A 23,066-nucleotide genomic window follows, 5' to 3' on the forward strand; every position below is an offset into this window, starting at 1 on the left:
TGATTTCATGTGTGACCTTTGATGGTGGCAGAGATTGTGATGTCCTAACTGCACCTGCTTGCCGCATGAACAGACACACTCATAAGGGCATCAGGGGTAAATATTGGTAGGCACGGCTAGGGCAGGAAGCTCCATGGCAACAATGGAGCGGCAGCACGTTGCGTCCGGTGATGGTGGGGGTATCTTTCCTCCCTTTTGGACATTCCGTTCCTGCTGTGCTTTGAGCTCCCGTCTGCTCTCCTAAAAAGTTTCCCAGGCTCATGTCCTCTTTTCAGAACCATGCAGAGTTTCCGTTGCCAAGGGACAAGGCCAAGGAAGGAAGCATGCCATCACTGGTCAATGTTTTGTCCTTCGTGGATCCGGGGTCATTACACCAAAAAAAGGAGCTAAAATGACAAATTTGGGGCTGAAATTACTAATCTGTTGGATTTTTATTATATTAAAAAGAGCCTGTCAACATTCAAGGCTGCTAGCCGAGTGAGAATATCCCCTTTGATGCAGAGTGAGTTTCCCTTTTCCAACAAGGCATGGTGCTGTTGTCTTGCAGTGCTGACTACAAGACTCCTCTTGTTATTATGACACAGCCAGGGGTCCTTGTTAATTTTCAGCACAGGACTCAAATAATAATTTGCTTTATTTTGAGCCCAGTCTCATAATGTGCTCCTTCCTTATACCCAGGAAAGCAGGTCATAGCATGAGAGGATTTTTAAACTCAACATTTCTTACATTTCCCCGAGGACTTTTGTAATTTTAATAGATGACACTGCAATTTTTACTTTTTAGCACACTTTAAATAATCACTTGTGCCTCTTCCCCATGTACAGTCATGGTTACACTATCCAACATAAACCCATACTGCACTGGGCTTGCATTTGAGTAGAGATCTTACTTTGGCAACTAATTTGATAACCGATAAATCATTTGAGTCACTTCAAAAGCTTAATGTCAGATATTTTCTGGTGCCAGTTTCACTGTGAATTGAGAAGCTTTTTGGGTTGATGGATGGACAAAATGAGGAAATGAAAGACCTGAAAAGAGGACAATCATACCTGGCTAGAAGCTCATAGACATTTGGAGCCTTTAAAGGGGAAATCCCCCCAAAATCACAACTGTGACACTGGCATCCCAATCATTTTACATAAGAACATGCAGGAACAAAGTTGAATGTGAAGGGGTGTCACAGTGGGAGAGAAAATGGGACTTATTACATTTTTCTTTTAAACTTTTTTTTCAAAGTCATTAGTGCCATAACCAAATCAAAACTGGCTGAATAAATCAGTTGAAAGACTGAACTTGAAGGCTCCGAGGCCCCTCTTACCCCTCAAAAGCGCAAAATGGTTCAGTCCGCCCTTGCACTAGGATTTGTCTTTAAACACATATTAATTAAGAATAAAATAAATCAAAAGGTTCCCGAGAGAGACCATGATCAAGAGAGGAGGGGCTGCGGGCCCACAGAGACTGCTTATGCATTGGCCTAGAATGTGGGGGCCATGTCCCTGTGTGTTAGAGTGTTGGCCTCACAACTGAAGATAATAACATTCATGTATTGATACATTTAGGTACTTTGGAGTCATATTGTATTGTGGTAAATAAGTGACTTTTTTACTTTTTGATTTCTTAATAAGTATATATTTTTTGTTTGTTTATATAGATTTTTTAACATTAAAATGTCTTGCATTGGTGAGCTTTAGGAAAAATAAGCCCGGTGGCCCAGACCCTGCTTACAACTGCTGATTAGAGTAAGTGAACATAGATGCAGCAATAACATGAGAGGATTGTGCTTTGGGGTGGATTTCCTTTTAGGCTGCTCAGTCGGGGACTACAGCGACAGCAGCAGCAGCGGCGTCGTAGTAAAATGCGGTGCTGCTGAGGAGAGAGGCGATAGACAGACAGAGAGAGAGAGAGAGAGAGAGAGAGAGAGAGAGAGAGAGAGAGAGAGAGCGCAAACCGGCGGAATATTTCTTCCCCCAGAAAACAGAGGAGACCGGTCGTCTTCTCCCTCTCCGCCCCGGACATGTGCACCCAGCAGCAGCAGGAGTAGCAGGAGTAGCAGCAGCAGCGGCGGCGGCTGTGGCGGTGCTGGCGGCGACGGCGCGGCGTAGCCTACTACGTCTTTTGGGCTTCTTTTGTCTTTAATTCCCCTTTTTGTGTGCTTCGGTAATGAGCTTGCTGGGGGCCTACAAGAAAAAGACCAGTTACGATGGCTATGAATCTTTGCAGTTGGTCGATAGCGGGGGAGACAGCTTCAGTGTCGGCAGGGGGAGCAGCAGCAGCGGCGGCGGCACACTCGCAGGCTCCATAGCGGCCACCCTTGGACCGAAGGCAGGCCCGCTGAGAGAGGAGGACTGCAGCACCATGGACAGCTCAGGTAAGCATCATCACCGCATCACACTTGGATGGCGACTGCATGCTGACACGACGAGTGCTTGAGTGATAACTGATGACTTTAGGCAGCACTATTAACGTGGCCTGTAAGTGTCCTGGTGTGGAGTAGCAGTGGGCAAAACACAATGGCTAACAAATAGTGAAAGTATACAACGATGCTATGCACCTCCTGGTACCCCCTCCAGGGCTCATAGTGGCTCTAAGACCCCACCTAAATGACTATGTTAGGCTATTATGTGCAGAGGACAGCTCTAGTACCACTGGTTTTATGTAAAATTTCTAAAACGGTCTGTTATATATGTTCATGCGGCGCTAACCAGTCCAGTGCATCTTCTTTTAGGGTAACCAGCACAAATGCATTTGACATAATGTTTAGACTATAGACTGAGTGGTATGTTTTAGATGCATCAAGTATCAAAAAGTATTTGCATGATAATATTTTAGATGATATGCACACATCACTCTATTCTAGTGCCCGCAATATGTTAACCTGGAACAACATCACTTTTCTTTTACTGCAGTCAGACACCTTTCACAAGTATTTAAAACTTTGACCCGTGAGCAAATTGGTGCATTATTATTAAATAATTAGCATTAAATTATGCAAAAAATTTATTTAAATTTGTATGCACTTTTCCCTGGTAATTTCCTTGTTTTTTTGACATTTTTGTTGTTGTTGTCTTCGTCGTTAGTTTTCAGGTAATTTTCTTGTACATTTTTCTGATTTCTTGATAATTATGGGTGATTTCTTTTATTGTTGCTCATTGCTTTCTTCCCAAGTTTTTGAAAGAAGTCAAGCCAATGTGCTCAGGTTTCAAAGGGTTGAAATATGTCAAATATGGAAGCACATGTACACAAACTCATTTTCCAGCCAGTTTTCAGGAGCATAATAACCACATGTCATAGCGCTTTTACTTTTTCATGGTCTAGGAATAAAATTGGTTATTTTTAATTTAACTAATACTCTAATAGTTAGGAGATTAAAAAAAGACAACAACTCCTGATTCTGTTTTAGGCAGCAGTGGCACAAATGCTTTCAGATCAAAAGTTTAATCAGCTGGCCATGAATGATGGATTATGAGCCTAATGTATCCAATTAAAACCAAAATCTGTTCATCATTAATTTGATGACAAATGCCCTACATGCTTTATTAAATTCAGTCACAATAGCTCATTTGTTTTGACACGTTATCCTCATTAAGATCAATTCTGGACTCTGTAAAAGAGCCTCTTGAGAAGAATTAAGCATTGTGATGTTACTACTGCGACCACTGCTGCTGCCACTACTACAGTTATTAACTCTCACTACTATTAATTTTTTATATGTTTCATTTTTATGCCATGTCAAACATTTGGCTCTTCCTATTTGGGATTACAAGATGTAATTATATGTCAAACATAAAAACAATAAAACATATTAAATAATAGTGTACCATGTATAACATGTACTTCTGCATAGTTTTAAATCTTTATGAAAATGTATTTTAATAAAGATAGAAATCAGATGAAAGACAATAAATATATTAACACAGTTTATCAAATAATGGCGTTTTTTCCTCATCTTCCAGGTTATCTTTAAGTAACTGATTTAAATGTTTCATATATGAACAGCCAAGTCAATGTTTGGGCCTCAAAAAAAATTCCTTCTATCTTAAAATATTGTGCAGTTTTGAAGCAAAAGAAGGACAATAACAATATCAATACAACTATTACTGCTAATATTGCAAGATAATAACAGTGTAGTGATTGCAGTAAAGGAGGGCTTATAGTGAATTTTGTTACTTTGGGTGTTTAAAAGTAAAGTGTTTAGAGAGTCAGCCAGCCACAAGGGAAGAAGATCTGTGTGAAACAAAAGAAGCTGTATGAGGAGGGTCAGTGAGGAAAGGGGATTGGGGTTAGTGATGGTGGAGAGTGGGGGTGGGCTCCAGTGTCAGATGTCTGTCTGGTCTGTAAGCTCTTAGGGATGGTCCCTTTCATGTTCCTGTGTGCCTGTCTCTGTCTGTGTGTGTCTATGTATCCATCTGTCCCGTTCGCGCACAGCCTGATACTGAGGGGTAAAGGTTGGCACTCTAGAGGAAGGGAGACACATTCATTGATCTTTCTGGCACTGCTGAGAGCTCTCTGTTCTGTTGATGTCCCGCTCTTTCTTTTTACTGTGAGTGTCTGGGCTCTCTACCTGATAGAGTCTGTATCAGAGCCTCCCTCTAGTGTCTGTATTAGCAAGGTTTGTCACTGTAACTGGCTCACCAGTCTGTGCACTCCCACAGCCATCTGGCTACTGACAGAAAGACACAGCTAACAGATTCACAGAGATATGCAGAGAAATAGATACAGCAGAAAATAAAGGCACGTGATTTACAGGAGAGCAGGATTTTAAGGAGCAAATTTAGTCATTAACACTGTAACTGATTTATACCATTTAATACTCAGGATGGGAAACAACACAGGGGAGACATAACAGGCAGGGGTGTATGATATTATCGGCGTGTCAACAGTATCAGCAGATATTGGCTTCAAAATGAAACATCAGAATCGGACAACATGCTGATTTCTGCCCATATCACAATTTTTTTTTAATTTACAAAGTGAACAAGTATAAAACATCAACCCCGTAAGCTGAAGTATTTTTCTTTGTTTTGCAAAATAAATGAATATTGCATACACCGAAAACATTCTATTTTATGTCTCCATCTGCTGGAGGGCCGTTATGATAAGAGTATGTATGATATGATGTGAATTCCACTACAGAGAGGACTTGATGATCACTAAAATTAGGTGGGGACAAAAGTGGATATATCAATATCGGTATTGGTTATTGGCCAAATGAGTTGTTTTTATATGGGAGTATTGGACATCAGCAAAAAATCAAATATTGTGCATACCTAATAAAATGAGATAACACAGCTGGGTACCAACATTGTTACATGTTGATATTTGGTTGAATTTAGATTGTGATGTTGGGTGATCAAAATTCCATGTCATTAGTTTGATCTAGATCTATAAGTATGATATTTTGTTGGTTTTAAGTTATGTTGGCAAGTAACCACTTCACAATGTTAAGTTCTAAGTTTCTTAGTTGGTGTGAAATTTAAAATATCATCAACCTGATTTTTTTTAATTTCAGCAAAAATGTATTGTCTGTCCGAGTCTAGTGTCTTTCTGAGGCCCTATTGGCATCGGGTGACAGCTGGGTAGACTCAGTTGGACAATAAAGCATAAATGAAAACCAGCTAAATTGTCTTTTATAGAGATGATCAAATAGATGCCTGTTTGCAAACTATTTTACAGTCATGTTGGTTATATGATCCGTTTTCTGCTAATGCTAACAAGTTAGCAGTTAGCTATTTCATATCTGATATATATTTCTCTTTTGGGGTCAAGATGCAAGATGAATCTGAGGGATCAAGAAATGATTATTGGAAAGAACAAAGGAAAAATATGATTCAAATTGAGATTTTACTTTCTGACTTTTATTTGATCTTTTCTTATTTGTTGTAAAATACTGCAAAGTCTAATTTCTTTTGGTCTCTACTTGTTATTCTAATAAAACAATCTTAATAGCCTGTTACTGTATTATAAAATACACTACTCTGAGGCTCAAGATAACTGGTAAAAATAGTTGAAGTTTTAGCCAACATAAAGGAAACACAATGATCTTTATTGTATCTGAAGTAGTGGCTAATTGCCACAGGCTCATCTTGTAATCAGGTTACTGAGAGGAACATCAGTCTTCAACATCATCTAGCACTGCTCATTTCTCAGCAATATTACTTTATCTATTTTGCTGTGAATAAGCAGGTGTCTCCCCTCTCAGTATCCTTGTTTATATTTTGATTGATGGTAGTAAAACCAGCCTGACTCTCAAAGTGATGGATGTGGTTTTGTTATGTGGCAACTGTCTGCAGTTTTGAGGGTGCCCTGGTGGCCTATGGGTGTTAAGCCGCTGATCATGAACCGCAACAGCCCAGATTCGAGTCCGTCTGGGAGCCTTTATTGTATTTCCCATTCCTCTCCTCCTTCATTGTCTTGCTGTCTTGCTGCTGTCAGTTTGTCAACACAAGCTTACACACATTTGCTGGCATGAACTTGAAAAACAGTACCTAGTTACTCAGTTATTTATTTATTATTTGTCACATGGAATTTCACAAGATACAACTCCAGTGAAATGTGATCCCATCAGCTCCTTTAACTTGTGCACAGTAGTCCTTTTTTGTGTCTTCTTGTATTGTTGACTGCTGCTTTATAATCATCAATGTTTCTGAATGGTTCCATATTGGCACAGAAAAAGAGTCTGTTCTGACTGGACAGTTTTGATATCCCATTGAAAAGGTTACGCAGGTTATTTCAAGTACTTTTATAATGGCTAGCAGGATGCTAGTTCAGCTGGTGACCATTATTCTTCATCTTTTTCCTCTATGTTTACTGATGTTTACATTAAAAAAAAAAAAAACTCGACCTAGCTAGTTAGCGGCTAGCTAGCTAGAAGTCAGCAGAAAGAGAGTTTACAGACTGGTTAGTTGATCTCCTCATCCCTATGTGTGACTTGCATAACACCACCATCCAAAGCCAACCATAAAAAGCACACTAAGGCTTGCAAAACAGACATAAGAAAATAAATTTAGCACAAATTTAGTGGGCCTGACAGAGGGGTGACTGGAATATTTGCACGTATGTCTTCTTGGTGTGTAAATGAGGTTGTCTAAACACTACAGGTTCAGACAACCATCTAAATCAAGGAGCATCATGGGCTTATTAAGTCCCATGTTTTCCAAATAATATGTTTTAGGTTGTGCAGTCTATTTTGAAGAATGCTTGCAAAAGTTACTATAGTCTTGCTTAGGATCAAATGCCAATCCAGGCCTGTGTTTGCCTCTCCATAGGTTTATACTAGGTCAAGCATTTTGAAATCAGTGAAAAGGTTCACAGGCAGTTTCAAACCTTTTATACAAAATTATATTTGACTACTAAACTGTCAGCTTGCACCTATAGTTTGTCTCATCTTTCACCAATGTTCCATGACTTGTGTGTTTAGCAGTCTGCAGGAGTTTGCTTGCCATTCAAAGCAACAGAATTCTCCTCTGGTTAAGATGCATAGTAGATGATTAATCACACACTCCTTGTCTTATCAGCAGCATCTATAATTAAGCAGATTAGAGTAGGGGGTTCATGCCGCAGTCATTTGGATCCAGGACACAAAAAGACCTGGCAAAGTGTTGTAGCACTAAGATCAAGTGCAGTGTGTTTGCTTGTTGCGCTTTATTGTTGTGTGCATGAATCCATGTGTGTCATTCACACCAAGTCGGATATTGAGGGAGAAATGTTTGTGGCTGTAGGAGGAGGGAGACATATTCAGACACCCCGCTGATCCCTCTGGACATAACAAGAACTGTCTTCTCTTTTCCTTTCCTTCCCCTCCCTCTCTCTGTTTCTATTGGTTGACTGTGAAAGCAATATGAGGTGGTTGAGGAGGGAGGAGGGGGGAGCTATTGGCTTGGTCCTATTTTTTTTGTGGAACAGCTCTCTGTAGTGATGTTTGTTTGAAGCACATTCTTTCCTTCATGATAACAGATGCCTTGTTACCTGTGCAGGTATCTGAAAATGACTGGCAGATCCAGGTCTAACTCATACAGCTCTTGATTTCAAGACAGAGCAGGATCCAGGTTTTCCTAGTACATCCTGTCATGCTCACTGGCTTGGAAATTTGCATAGTAAGGAGGTTAAAAATAGACCAAAACCTACAGGTGAAATAACAGTGTTGCCCGTAGAATGCGAGGGGAGCATTTCAGTTAGTATTTCTCAGTATAGACATGCTAAAATTGTCTCATAATTAACCCTTTGAGACCTGAGCATATTGGCCTGATTTCTCATAGATAAGCAACTTAACAGGATATTACCTCCCCAAAAGCAAGAAATTATTAAGAAGTTACAAAAAGAGCTGAGAAATTTGCAGAAAGTAAAGGTTAAAGGAAAGAAAAATGGTTAAATAATAATAATAATAATTTAAAAACATAATTTGCAATTTAATATGGATTTTAATAACTATAAACAGAGTTTCTTCCCTATTTAAATAAAGATAAAATCTTACAATTCTCTTTTTCTCTCTGTCTCTTTGTCTTAAAGCTCATTTTAAACTAACAGCACAAGAAAACAGATGTCAATCCAGGTTTCAAGGGGTTAAAAGGATAGTTTAGAAACTCGGGAAATAAGCTTACCAAGAAATAGATAAAAAGATTATTACCACTTGTGTCCTTGTGTGCACAGTAAATATGAAGTGAATAAAGCATTACAACTGGAAACAGGGGGAAACAACTCTGTCCAAAGGCAGCATAATCCCCTTTCAGACTTCAATTTTTTTATGGATTAAACAAACAAGATAATGTGCTAAGTAGTGAGCTTAAGAGGTGCTTGTAAGTGGATATTGCCACTTTTGGACAGAGCCATGCTAGCTGTTTTCTGTCTTTTTGCTAAACCAGGTGCAGGCTGTAGCCTCATATTAGTGGACAGACATGAGAGTAATATTGATCTATTAATTTACTCCTCAGGAAATGAAGGGTAAATGGTGATTGTAAGGCATTAGTCTAGGATGCAATCAGCAAATTATATGATTTAGAGGTTAAATTCAGTCAGCCGCAGAGTTAACAGGGTTATTGTGTATGTTAGGCATAAGAAAACAAAGAGCATGGCTTTTACTGGGGAGCTCAACCTTTGCTGCATGTTATCTCCCATTTCCTTTTCTCTTATTAAGTGTTGACACTCTCTCTGCTGTACAGATAAATCAAATTGAAATGCCTGAAGCACACACAAAGGGTTCACCTCAGAAAGCAGAGGACGGTGCATTCGTGCAACACAGTTTAACAGAATGTAAAAAACGAGGCCTGCTGTCAGCTTAAGGTTTCAAGGCACAGATGTGATAATGCTAGCAGTGTAGGCTTTGATTCTTTTTGGGCCTTTTACATTGTGTGTCCATGCTTCTGTTTTCAAGTAAAAACCCATAATTTCAGTTTTAGTGGATTTCAGCCAATCCATTTTTGTTGAAGAAATGTTATAACATAGGGTGAAAGGGAGGGACACACATTATTACAAAAGTTGAGACTCTGGTCAATTTTACTGGATTAAATATTATAATCTTCAGTACTTAGATCCAGTTGTAGCCAGTGGATAACTAAGCAAAAGAAGAAAAATGACAAGCAAAAATGTTTTTGGCTTGAGAGTACATCGGACAACTGAAATGGAGATCTCCCAAACCCTGCACTTTTATTACCACCTTTATTGGCCTTTTTAGCACAAATTGCAGTGCATCATAAAAAGTGTATTTTAATTGCTCCTTCTTGACTGTCAAAGACAAAACAAGAACTCCTGAAGTTTTTGCTTTTCTAGTTTTAAAGTTTGTTCCAAACCTAAAGAAGCCTTTTTAGACCCCATTCTATAAACAGCCCATCTTTAAAGTGAAAATATTTCATTCAATAAGTAATTTTCTTCATGTAATACCCGTTGATGTAAAAATGTTAAAGAGGCAGTCCATTAATACAGCACTGACTTTTGTTATTTGGAAGACTCAAAATAAAAGCTGCATAGGCCGAGGATATCTTCTAGGAGTAAGCCCAAAAAATGGGTTAACCTCCCAAAACAGATGATCCGAAAATTCCTATCATGCAATAGCTTGTGTTGGACCCTCCTTGTCTGGTAAATGCCCATATCTTTCAAACTCCACATGCCAGGTTTAAAACAAAGGTGTTCTGTGAGCTAATCTAACACCCCAGTGTCATATATATTTGTTCTGAGGCACTGCATTGCTCTTTTCCTAATGCAGCTATTACTACACTTCAGTCACTTTGCAAGTGGCTGCTCAGTTAACAGTATTAATCGTGATTGCCATAGGCAAAGTTCCATTCAAGTTTTTAGAAATGTCTGAGGATCATATGCTGTATGAGTTCAACAAGCAGGAGCTTTATTCTCCAGAAAAATTAAATCCCTGTCACAAATTTCAGGCCTGTGCACTCAGAGATGAAAAGTCTAAATTTGAGGATGTTATGGAGTGAACCAGACAGGGAAAGAGAGGGGAGTGTAGGGAGCAGAGGTAGAAGAGTAGTGAAAGAACAGTTTAAAGCAGTTGCTCTTCATAATCAGCAAAATTTGTCCAGCAGCAGCCAGCAGATATCCTCTAAGACAGTGTTTGGAGCATCTTTGTGAGTGGGTGTGAAAGTCTGCTGTTGAAATCAATCAGAAGTGTGCTCTCCAAGGCAACACAAATGCTATTTTTCTCTGAGGATTTTCACAGGTGACAATTAGTGGAACAGCAGCAGCACTGTGTGAGCCCTGAACCTGGCCCGTGCAGACATCTTTAAGACCTGAGCTTGACCCAACATTATAATTTTCTAATTTCTTTATCAAAAAGACACAGTTATGATTGCTTTAGACTCACTTCTCACATATGAGGAACAACTCATGGCCATAATATAACGAAGAGTTCTGCATAGAATAAGGCACAGCGGCCCACCAGCATGATGCAAAAAGACTTATAATAGCCTATTATATAGCATAACATCACACAAATTGCAGCCAACTACCAGCTAATGACACTATACTCTCCTGTCATAATGAACCACCTGCCTCACTTCAATATCATACTCAACTCTTCCCAGTGCTGGTTGGATGATCACTCTCTTTCCCAGCTATACGTACCATTTCAAACTGTAATAAAAAACAGAGCAGATATAAAAGCACTGTCCAGAATCTCAGGTTGTAAGGTTGTAATGTTTTGACAAGGATGCCTCTGGACAATTTATGACTTTGAGAAGTTTTTAACAAGACTTTGCTCAATTTCCTTCATTTCTGACTGTAAGCTTTTTGCATACAGCTGCTGTAGCTATGTTTCATGGTATGCCTCAGAGAAACTAACAGACATTATTTGCATTGTCCACTAGAAGTGTCTGCTTATGGAGATTGTTAATAGCGAAAACAATGTGAAACAAGTTAAAAAATGCTCCTTTTCCTCCTGAAACCTTCTGTTCATTGCAAACGTTTGCAAAAACATAAATATGGCGACAGCCTGGGACAGTTTCGTATTCAGTAATGAAACATTGCGTACCTTTCCACCATCAATCAATATCACAAAATGAATTTAAGACAGCTTTTTTGCTCATTTGATATTAGGTATGCTAAAGTAAAAAAAATGTACACAGACTTCTCAGTTAGTTATATTAGACAATTCAAACTAAACTGTCCAAGTCCTGCCCAAAACATGCCTCATGTTTAATGTATGTAGATTCATCAGCACTGCCAAGTTACATCTCAAGTGAAGCCACTTTGGTTTCTATGTGTGGATATGTGGATATATAAAGGGGAGAGTTGGAGAGAGAGGGAGAGAAAATCTCATATCTCCAGAGGGGTGCTGACTAAGATACATTGTAATCACACACACACACACACACGCACGCACGCACGCAAGCACACACACACACACACACACACACCCGCACACCTCCAGATGGTGTGCATTTTCTTGCGTCTTGTCTGTTGTGTCCTTGTCCATCATTCCTTCACACCTACCTTAATTGTTGTGTTGTGCAGTGACTCATATGTTTTATACTGAAGTCAAATAAAAACCTCAAAACTCCAGCTAGTAATTCAAGGATCACTTATATTTGCATAATATGCATCGTACCTGTATAGAAAGCAACAGTTGTTCTTCTGTTTGAAAAGTCAAATAGCAGGTTTTTATCCAACAGTCAAATCTGTGCATTTATTTGGAAGTGTACTGTTAGCATCTTCACTGTGTGTGTATTTTGTGTCCCTCTGGATTCTGATTGGCTAATGTTCTATGTCCTCAGATATGGATGCCAATTATGGTGGAGGGTTGTTGGATATGGTGAAGGGAGGAGCTGGGAAGTTCTTCAGCAACTTCAAGGACAACTTAAAGGACACGCTGAAAGACACCTCCACTAAGGTCATGCGTGAGGTTGCCACGTAAGTTACCGCTGAATTCACACACAATACACTTTAGTATAGCCTTGCACCCACTTTGCACATCGTGTGTTGCACTACAACTAAGTACTGACTGTAGTTTTGCTTATAGTTTATTATACTTTGCAGATATTAGCATTCCATCACTTTTGGTTGGAATGACAGAGGTTTGGAAACATGAGAAGAGCCATGTCTGTAGTTGCGATACTAGAAGACAAGGCATATATATGAAAATATTTTATTTCAAACATAGCATGTCTAATGTTTAATATAATTAGAATTTGTGTCAGCAGTTCTGCATGTCTGAATCAAAGAGTAACATATCAAGTGCTGAGTGAACAGCAGTGTGATGAAGTGAGTTTAAGTGTCTAACAGGGTTCTTATACAGCATTTAGTCAGCCTACATTGCATTCTCTATTCTTTCTTTTTCTTTCTGCCTCTACATCCCTTTTTTCTTCAGATAAATAAAATCTGGTCACAAGCTCCAGCCTTTCTCCTTCATCTTCACAAATAAATCAGAACAGGTTGACACTGCCTCCTTACCTGCCTGGGGTACAAGTGCTATCACCTGTTATTTAGTTAGAAAGTGTGTATAAGTCCCAGAAGTTCCTGAGGCCAGAGCTCTGCAAGTACATGATACTGGTTGGGCCCAGTTCATATCAAAGACGCGGTGTGTTGATAAGAAAAGTCCTTGAGAGATTTAAGATCTTGTTACACTTTTCGATTGCGGGCTGTCCTACTGACAATTAAGAGAGAAATGTGGTGAAGTCTTTGGTTGTCAGTTGGAAAGGGTGATCTTAAATTGCACATTAAGGTGTGTACACAGACAGCCAATATAGTTTTTCGGTGATCAAGCATGCCCTGCACCAAATTTCTGACACTGAGGAACCCAATCTTCCAGTGTGACAGCTGCTACAACAAACCATACAATTAAAATACTACATGAAACAACCAGAATACACTGGCGAGGTAGCACAATGCTTCTGCTGAAAAACATATTTACTCCAACGCCCCGCTACATAATTGGGAATAGCATCTGTACTGTCCTACTCCTCTTCTTCTTCGGCTTATTTTTGTCAGAGCCATGGACAACTTCGCATTTTCCAAACATGAGGATAGTGATGATGGATGATGTGGGGTGATGACAGGTGTCTGCTGAAATCTATTTCTATGCCTCTGTGCCAGCAACATCTGTGACTGGAGGTATTATGTTTTCAGGTTGTCCGTCTGTCCGTCTATCCATCCATCTGTCCATCCATCCGTCCATCCCTCCCTTTCTCACGAATGCCATATCTCAAATGCCCAGAAGGAATTTCTTCAAATTTGGCACAAATATCCACTTGGACTCAAAGATGAACTGATCAAAGCCGTGAGCTCATCCCTCTCATTCTTTTGAATATGATATCTTAAGAGAGCCTTGAGGGAGTTTCCTAAAATTTGATGAAAACATCCACTTGGACTCAAGGATGATCTTTTTAGATTTTGGTGGTCAAAGGTCAAGGTTTTTGCCCATAACTCAAGAATTCATATGCTAATAATGACAACATTTCACACAAATGTCTAACAGGGGAAAAGACAATATAGGGAAAGTAACGATATTTAACATCCAAAAGGTTCATTTCAATGTGACATAATAGTGCTTTGCAAAAACACTTTTCTGGCTTTTACTCAAGGTCATAATGTAGAAACAAAAGGCGAGACATTTAGTCAGACACACTGAACTGGTGATTCTAATTTTGGGTGTACTGGTTTGCTGCAGCACAAATCTTTTTACACCGCACAGTACTTACATTGGATATTATAACACTTGTGACTCTGAAGATCCCTAACAAGATATTACCATAACAAAGAGTTATAATTATGATGAACAGCTATTGCTATGAATTCAAATAGTTGGATTTTGCACATGCTCATCAAATTATTGTAATATCAGATGTAGTGATTATTTTGATTTACTGAATGTTGTTTCAGCTGTTGACTACAATATGAAATAACTCTCAGTTTTAGAGGAGAAACAGAGCTGTGTGGCTGGAGGGAGAAAAGAGGGAAGCAGCAGAGTCTGGCACGGCTCGGTCGTCCCAGTGTGTTTGTGCACAGGCATCTGCACAGGGCAGCACAAAGGGGCCTCTGTATTGTCAGAAACACACACACACATAGCTCCTCTCTCACTATTGACTCAGCAAGTTTAATCGTTGTGTCTCCCCTCCTCTGCTGCTCACATCTTGGCAAACTCCCACTCTCCTGTCCTGTCATTCCCCCCGGTGTTTTTCGGCCGCCTCTCATTGCGGCTCCACCTTTCCTCCTTTCCTCTCCTCTCCTCTCCTCTCTTTGCCGTCTCCTCTCTTGGCTGAATTATTCATTGCGGTTCATTGTGCCAAACGGCCAGTGCACTGCTGATACAGAAGGATTCATTTCATTAGAGCCCTATGTGTGGTGGTGTGTGTTTGTGTGTGGACTGTGTATGTATGTGTGAGTGGGTGGTTGGGATAATGGGGCGGTGGGAGGCAGGCTACCGTGGCAACCAGCTGAAAGCCTCAGAAAGGAAAGGTAGATGGGCAGAGTGGTACAATAATGGGCCACAGTTTAGTGCAGTGCGCTTTTAAAGTGCTAAGACAGATTTCTTTGACAATCCTATGACAGGTGTGAACTATCCTGCTGTCGTCTGACACACTGGAGACTTTATTGTGCTGCTGTATGCACAACACAGAAAAGATGACTGTGAAAATAGAGATGATTTCCCAAGGTTGAAGGTGTATGATATAGTTTATTGGCACTCATAAATAAATAAACATCTTGTGAACTGAGCTACACGACTGACTATGTAGTACAGTAGATCTACAGAGCACTTTCAAGCATGATGGTAGGATTATATAGGTGTAGTATCATGATTTTCTGCCCATTGGATGCCATCAGCAGTTTCTATTAAAACTTGGAGTCAGCAGATAATTAGAGAGAGATACAGAATGATTAAGAGCTGCAGTTTCTAATGATGTATTCTTGAGAGGATGGAAGCTCTCTTTCACCCTGCAAAAAAATAGGCTGACCAGTCTCTTCCTCTGTCTTTCACTGGTTCTCATCAATCCTCTCCCAGTTATTTTTATTTTTTGTTTCTCATTTGTCCATTTTATTAACACTAAACTTGGCGGACATATTTCTTTGTCTATTTGTAATTCTTTCTCCCTTAAACAACAGTTTTCCCTTTCTTTTTCCACTGATCAAAATATATAACATCAGTTCAAAAAAGTAGTAGTATCTTATTTTAGGTCAGATTGTTCTCATGCACTCTTTGTATTTATACCTACCAAAACAATGTAAATTGTGTATGATTTGTATAATTTGGTCATTACCCACAAACTTGGGAAGGCTGTGATCACTTGAACAATACACTGAGAGTGAAGAAGCAAGTAGAGTGAAAATCTGTGTACAAAGGCAGTTTTAGGTAGTGAATCGGTCAAACAGACACCGGACTTTCGCCCAGGAGGCAAGCGTTCATAATCATTCAAAAGCATAAGAATTATAAGTACGTTGTCAGCATTTTTATTTTCCTAAACCTACCCACTGAAACGTTCCTCAGTTAAACCTAACTTACATAGCGTTACGTTAAGATAAATCATTCGTGTGGCGCTCATTTGCTAGATACCCTCTGAACTACTGCATTGCTCTAAGGAGTGTTTTAGTGTCTGTCTACAATCCGCAAATTCTATTAATATCTTCTACTTCTCTCCAGCACCAAACAGCGCACAACAAAGTTAAATGTTACTCAGTGTCTTATGAATGTGTAAATCGGCAACTGTTTGCTAACAAATTCACCATTTTAACATTGTAGGTTATATTTTGTCAGTGTTGTGCTGATAGCTTTTTATGCTTTTTTTTATTACCTTTAATATCACGTTTGTTTAAGCTTCAATAAATCTTTTGTATTCTTTGTTTATCCCAGAAGTAGAAATTTCTCTAGGTTACACAATGGTCTGCTTTGATATAGAACGGGACTTTTTGCAGGTTTTTTTTTTTTTTTTTAGATAAGCAGACTTTCTGCCAGAGGTTGAGTATGTGTATCTTAAACAGTGTTTCATCCTACTTTACTGACTGTTAGAAGACTTCAGCAGAAATTCCCCTAAGCATGCCTGATTCAAAGAAAAAACCCCATAAGCTCAGTTGTTAACCAGGCCCTCTTTTAATACCCCAACTAGACTTTATTGGTTCCTCGCTGCTTCTGTCTCATCTATATTCCAGGCAAAAGGCTGTGGTTGAATTATTTAAAGCAGCCTGCTTGTTTGTTTACCTGGCTCAAGAGTTTTTGCATGGAAGCCAATCGGTCAGCGGTGCTCAGCTGTGTGTTTCTCTCCCTGTAAGAAACACAACAGAGTGTGGATGGCTGATCTGGTCTTTGTGAAAGGCACAGTGTCCTTAGTCTGCACTCAGACACCCTCCACCCTCTGCCACCAGACACACATTTCGCTCTCTCTCTCTCATTTTTATTTCTCAGTCGTCCCCATTTCATTAACACTAACACTTGGCTAATATCTCTTTTGTTCTGTGTGTAACTATTTCCCACCAAACAATTATTTTACCAAAATATACAAATTCTAACAATGAATCTATTGCTGGATTTTGATAATTTAAGTTTAAAGAAATGGGAGAAATGTGAAGAAATCACTCAGAAACATCAAGAAAAAATCTGGTGTAGTGTTCATTTATTTATTTTTTGAAGCATTTTTTGTTTGGAGTGAACACTGTTAAATCAGGCCCTGGGATCAGTGGGTCAAGTTGCAAACATTATATATCCAGTGCTTCTGTAATCTCTTATATTGGTTACCATTCCCTACTTTGAACTATCCATTATGATGCAGATATACCATAATAGTGCTGTACAAAGACAAAAAGGCTGTCAAATAGAGTATTCTGGAGAGAAGCATGGAGGAATGTCCATCGGGATCTAGCCCACTTACACTGTGTTTGTCTGAGTGTGTGTGTCAGTGTGAGTGTGTGTGTATAATCAGTGGAGAAACAGTCAGAGCACCTATCTGCTGCTGTAATCAGGCCTAAAATGGCTTTCGTGCTCCAGATGTTTACTTTTCAGTAGGAAATATAAACAACAGGCACTGTGGTGCTGGCGCTTGTGGGCACTGCATGTGTGTGTTGTCATTCTTCTGCCCTCACTGTGCATCTAAATACACTGCTATGTTGTGAGCTGAACACACTTCAAGTAAAGGTTAAAGACAGAAGTTTGACTAAACACAATTGTGAAACTGTGAAAACAGTATGGAATGAACACTCTGTTGTGCCAAAATACTGCAGTTGCAGAATAGTTAAAGGATGCTGATGCTGTCCAATGGCTCCTCCTGTGGGTTCTGCACATTTAAGTAGGCAAATCTTGATTGGCCAGCTACATTTATGCAAATTTGATCTGTTGAATGCATGCTCATGACAGACGGAGGATATTGCTCATGAAGTCCAGGATAGGGCTCTGCCAGCACAAATAGAACTAGAGTTACAATTTTGTAACCTTTGTACTGAACTTGGTATATTTTTTACAGCACCTTTGCTTGTGATTGGAGGAGAGTGTTACCCATAGCTTCCAGTAGAGGGTGGAGCTTGTAATAGATAGAACAAGAAAAACGATTCTCAAAACTTGTCTCTGGCAAGGTCCCTCATGCTCGGAAGGAACAAACCAGTAAAAGGTCAGCATTAAGAAAAACAAAACAGATAATCAAGTAAATATACACTGAACACAAAACTAAAAGTAAAAATTAGTTCTTGACAGCAAGTATATGAAGTAGCTTAATTAGCAGAAAGAAGAAACTTCCTTAGTGTCAACTTTGCCCTTCTTTCTAACCGCGTCCTTCCCCTCTGTTCATTCTCTGTGCTGCACCTTGCAGTACATTTTAATTGGCTTCAGCTCTAACCTCAAGAGGTCAGGGATTCTGCTCATTTGCATACTCCATGGCTATTGGCCACAGCCATTTAAGCCTGACACCTGACCTGCCTCTCTCCTTTAATAGCCAATGACCTATTTTAGGAGGGAAGCAGGAACATCTGCAGATTTGTGGAATAAATTGCTGAGACAAAAGCAAAGGACAAGAGAAGATGGTGGAAATTAATGCAGTTCCTTAAAATATATATTTTTAAAACCTGGTTTGAACATTTTACTATGTTATATGAGAATATACAGTCCTGATATTCTTTAATCAGCAGTCTGGGATAAACACAAACTTGCATGAAAACAGAAACTTGAACTTTGGTCCATTTACTTAATTATGGAAAGCTTACAGACGCAAACTGCTCTGATGGATTTAACTCAGGTTGTTTGTTTTATTAGCAGTTGTTTATGCTGCACAACAATATTGCGAGAAGAATTATGATATCCAAAAATACATGTGTGAAACACAACAGAATATCCCAAGACACACTTAGGTGTGCTCTCACTCCAAAGCCAACTAGTTGAGTAGCACTGCATTACATAACCAGGTCTAGGATTGCATCAGGGCCATATGGCACTCCTCCATGACCACACAGAGATGATTGGCCCAGATCAGCCCTGCTTGGGGGATTTTCACAGTAGGCAACAAGTCAACTCAATCTGATGCACATTAGCCCACTAACGTGTTTTGTATGATGACTGCAGTGCAGTGGGCGATCAAACTGCGTGTGCTGCTGTTGGGTAAAACATTTTTATAAATGATGAAATGAACTGCCCTACCATTACAAGAAATACAACTTTTATGGAGTCATTTAACTCTGCACCTGCTTCATAGTACTTCATAAGCTCTGTTTTCCATCACTACCATGGTTCAGCAGCAGTGTATGACTTGTATGTGTGTGTGTGTGTGTGCTGCAGCTGCTCTCAGAGTTTTGAAAAAAAAAAAAGCCTCCATATGGAATAGCTAAATTTAGCAATGAAAGGCAATGATGCTCAATTGAAAAATTCACATATGGTATTCCTTTGATCCCGGGCAGTTCAGCCTGAAAAAGACAACTTCTCTGACAGCCAGACACATGGTAGCTTCTGCTTAAAGCCTGTGGAGTCTAATTACTTGGATATGCATGACGTGCAGCCCTTTGGATGCTGAATATGCATTGATTTGATATTTTTTAAGAACAGGGGATCTTTTGACTCTTCTGACTAAATGCTAATTGTCTGAAAACCATCCACACATAACTGCTGTGTAACAGTATACCTCTAATAAAATTCAGGGTGATTCTTTCTCACACATACTGTGCAAACTTTAGATTTTTTGAGGTGTCAGTGGAGTCAGTCAAATTCTTTGTGCTTGTAATATTGCTAAGGGTCATAGCTTTTGCTTGTAATTTTCTCTTTTTATCCCTCTCTCTCTCTTTTCTGTCATGTGAATTGCATGGAAAAATATATGAAAGTAATCCTCAAAGACATCTTTTTTGTTGCAGGTACACCAAAGGGGAGCTGGACATTGCCTACATCACATCACGGATCATAGGTATACACATTTGGTGTTAGTTTATGGACTTACAATGCAGCTCACACGTGCACACAATTACTTACACCAAAAATAAGAAACCAGTGCCAACAAAAAATTATAATGTGAAACTGCTTTATTCAATTTTTCCAGTTTAATCACTTGGTCTGTTTGTTTTGGAGAGGAAGAGACCTCTGCGGATAATTTGGCTCTCAGTAAAAACCTCCTGAACAAAGTTTCAGCTGGTTGCAATTCACCGCTAGATGCCTCTAAATCTCCCTAAATGTTACTCACTTTCAAAATTCAAACATTACTGAGTCCTGATTGGTGCACGGACATTCATGGCTGAAAATAGTGTGTTCATGTCGGATCTCAGTGCTCAGTGAGAGGCTGAGTAGGAAAATAGCTTTCAGAAACTTTAAACTTACAATGTAGATGAGTAAGAGCGTGTTATATCTGCATGATAAAGAGAATAAGAGTTCATATAAGACTGCATTAACATACACATCACAAACACATACAGATAAACAGATACTTGCACCCTCAGCTTTCTTTCTGTCCTTTTCTCTTATTCTCACATTGCTCCCAGCTTGACATGAATGTGAAGCAGCAGTGTGTCCTTTAAAGAACAATGTCAGCCGGACATCTGTCACCTGAGGGCTTCTATCCCATAATGCTTTGTGTGTGGTTCCTGATAGTCATGCTTGAATGTGAACCTCCTCTTCAAATTTCAATTCTCACTTATAGCAGAATAATAGAGCTGGAGGGCACTGTCAGGGTGTGATCATATATATTGTGTGTTTAAACATCTGCACCAACAATGCGTGAAACTCTTGAAAACATCCTGGATTTTATTTTCAGTGATGACCTACCCAGCGGAGTCAGTGCAGATTGGCTACCAGAACCACGTAGAGGACATTCGTTCATTCCTTGACAGCCGCCACGCCGACCACTACACTGTCTTCAATCTATCACAGCGCAACTACCGTGGCGCCAAATTTTCTAACAGGGTGAGTGTGACACTGCCTCATAAAGCCACAGATGATGCCATCACAGATTTATTAGTTTGTACCTAGTTGTTAGTGGTTGCTGCACCATTTTCACTCCCTGGGTTATAACAACACTAGAGTGAGATATAAGTTTGACGGCTATTTTTGGTCTGCTAGTTTTTTGGTGCTGCATCTGCCCATAAACTACGGAAGAAACCACAGAGGAGCCTCTTATTAGATTTCCCCATTTGGGATGATCATTGCATGCCTCTCTGTCATTTAAGCCACAATAAGTAATATTTTACACTAGGGGGCAAGTCGACGAGCAAGGCTGTAATCACAAACCCACAGAGAAGTATCACCTGAATCTTGTGAAACTGCTTTATTCAGTGTTTTACCTGTTTGTTTTGGAGAAGAGAAGACCTCGGATAATTTGGCTTGCAAATAAAACCTAAAAAATGAACACTAAAAGAATCCCAACTGTGAGAAGTATAAGCTGGTTGCAATTTGCAATTAACAAATCGTTTTCAGGTAAACTAACTTTGTGGATGCAGCTGGAGGGACATTTTAGGATTTGGGGATGTTCTTGATTGATATAGCTACATAAAGGAGTGCATTTCTGCATAAACAGTAAGTCTTTTGTGCTATTTTTAATCTTCAAGAAATGTAATACAGAATTGATTCAACATGCATTTTAATGTATCGCCACAGCAATATTCACTTGTGACAAGTGATGTCTTAAAATAACAAATCTAAGTTATAGTTCACTAATTCAAGTGTCCCAGCTAAATTACCATAACAAAAACAGAGAATTCAAATCTGAATGCTCTATTTATTCTCTTATTCTATCTTCATGGTTATGACTCATCTCTGCATGGAGTCTTTGGCTCATGTCATTCAGCACTTTTGCACAGCTGGTTATGGATTCAAGTGGGAGGCACATGTGGGATCTCTATAGATAAGACTGCCACCCTCTGGTAGAAACATCTGAGAAAGCTGAGGAGTTAGCTTGGCCAAGATGGCTCCCTGTCTGCTTGTGCAGGTTGCTGTATCTAAGATGACTCATCACGGCAACTGTTGTGTTATGTGGCTCTACTGCTGCAGTGCTGTTGCTAACCTCGATCTCTCCCCTCTCCTCCCCTTCCTTATCTCTTGCACTGGCTCCTTTCTAGGTTTCAGAGTGTAACTGGCCCTCTCGCCAGGCTCCCAGCCTCCACAACTTGTTCGCTGTGTGTAAGAACATGCACAACTGGCTCAAACAGAATCCCAAGAATGTGTGTGTCATCACCTGCTCGGTAAGAAGATGCTCACATAAAGTATCTTCATCTTATCAGTCCCTATCCTCCATTTATTTTGCATCGATTGTCTGGATTCTTGAATACAAATCATCCTTGCTTTTGCATTGCTAAACTGTACATTTCCAAGTTTCATACAGTTTACTATCAGGTGAAGGCACATTTAACACATCACCGAGCTTTTGGAGTTGTGGTTTTATTGATCAACTTTTGAGTCTATGCACAGCACGTGACAGATGCTGCCAGAGACAAAACTGAAAGACACCCAATGCCCTGATCCTAAAAATCTTATCTTAAACCTCATGAAAAAAGCAGGTCTTTAACCGTGTGAAACATGGTAATCATGGTAACAGTTTAAAAAAAATGACGATTAATGATCAATTCAGTTCAAATGCTCAATTTTATATCTAATAAATAATATGAATATAATTTTAGATATAATATCACAGATCACAATTTGCCTCAGTGGACTTTACAACATGTAACATCCCTCTGTTCTCGGACCCTCACAGCAGATAAAAAACTCCCCCAAAAGACCCTTTAATTGGGAAAAAATGGAAACCAGAAGAACAATTTTGGAGGGATCTGTCTCCAAATTGGACGAACATCAATAGATGTTTTGTGTGCCAAACAGATCAACATAAAATCATGTAACAACACTGCCACCTCTTTTTTCCTCTCCATGTGTAAAAATGAAAGCTGCAAGTTAATCTCCCCACTTTTCAAAAAACAAAGGCTACAAAACCACACAGACCAGGAATTATAACAAGTAAAACAAATCCCACTTTTAGCCTCTTTCCTATTTCTCTGCTCCTCCTCTCCTCCCAGTGTTGCCACTCGTGGATGTGGCAATGTTGGTCTGCCTTGTTTTATTCCAAATAATGTAAAACAAGAACTTGTCAAACGTCTTTTGTTTGTTGAAAGAGATATTATCTTTTAAGAGGCGGACAAAGAAGTATTTGTGCCAACATGTACATGTATTTTGCTTGGCAGCAGTCAGT

The 23,066-nt window shown here is 39.5% G+C and overlaps 1 protein-coding gene across 2 annotated transcripts in view; it reads left to right on the plus strand.

Annotated features, from left to right (window-relative positions):
• Nucleotides 1-1,915: 1,915 nt before the first annotated feature.
• dnajc6 (DnaJ (Hsp40) homolog, subfamily C, member 6) overlaps nt 1,916-23,066 on the plus strand; it is a 41,917-nt gene continuing 20,766 nt past the window's right edge. For both annotated transcript variants that reach the window (XM_042482832.2, XM_042482835.2), the window contains exons 1-5: nt 1,916-2,368; nt 12,216-12,351; nt 19,753-19,802; nt 20,643-20,791; nt 21,943-22,065. In XM_042482832.2, coding sequence (XP_042338766.1) covers nt 2,161-2,368; nt 12,216-12,351; nt 19,753-19,802; nt 20,643-20,791; nt 21,943-22,065 — 666 coding nt within the window. In that variant the 5' untranslated portion in view covers nt 1,916-2,160. The remainder of the gene's footprint in view (nt 2,369-12,215; nt 12,352-19,752; nt 19,803-20,642; nt 20,792-21,942; nt 22,066-23,066) is intronic.

Source organism: Plectropomus leopardus, chromosome 5 (genome assembly GCF_026936395.1).
Source record: "Plectropomus leopardus strain MGB_pleo_1.0 chromosome 5, ASM2693639v1, whole genome shotgun sequence".
In the NCBI taxonomy this organism is placed as follows: Eukaryota; Metazoa; Chordata; class Actinopteri; order Perciformes; family Serranidae; genus Plectropomus; species Plectropomus leopardus.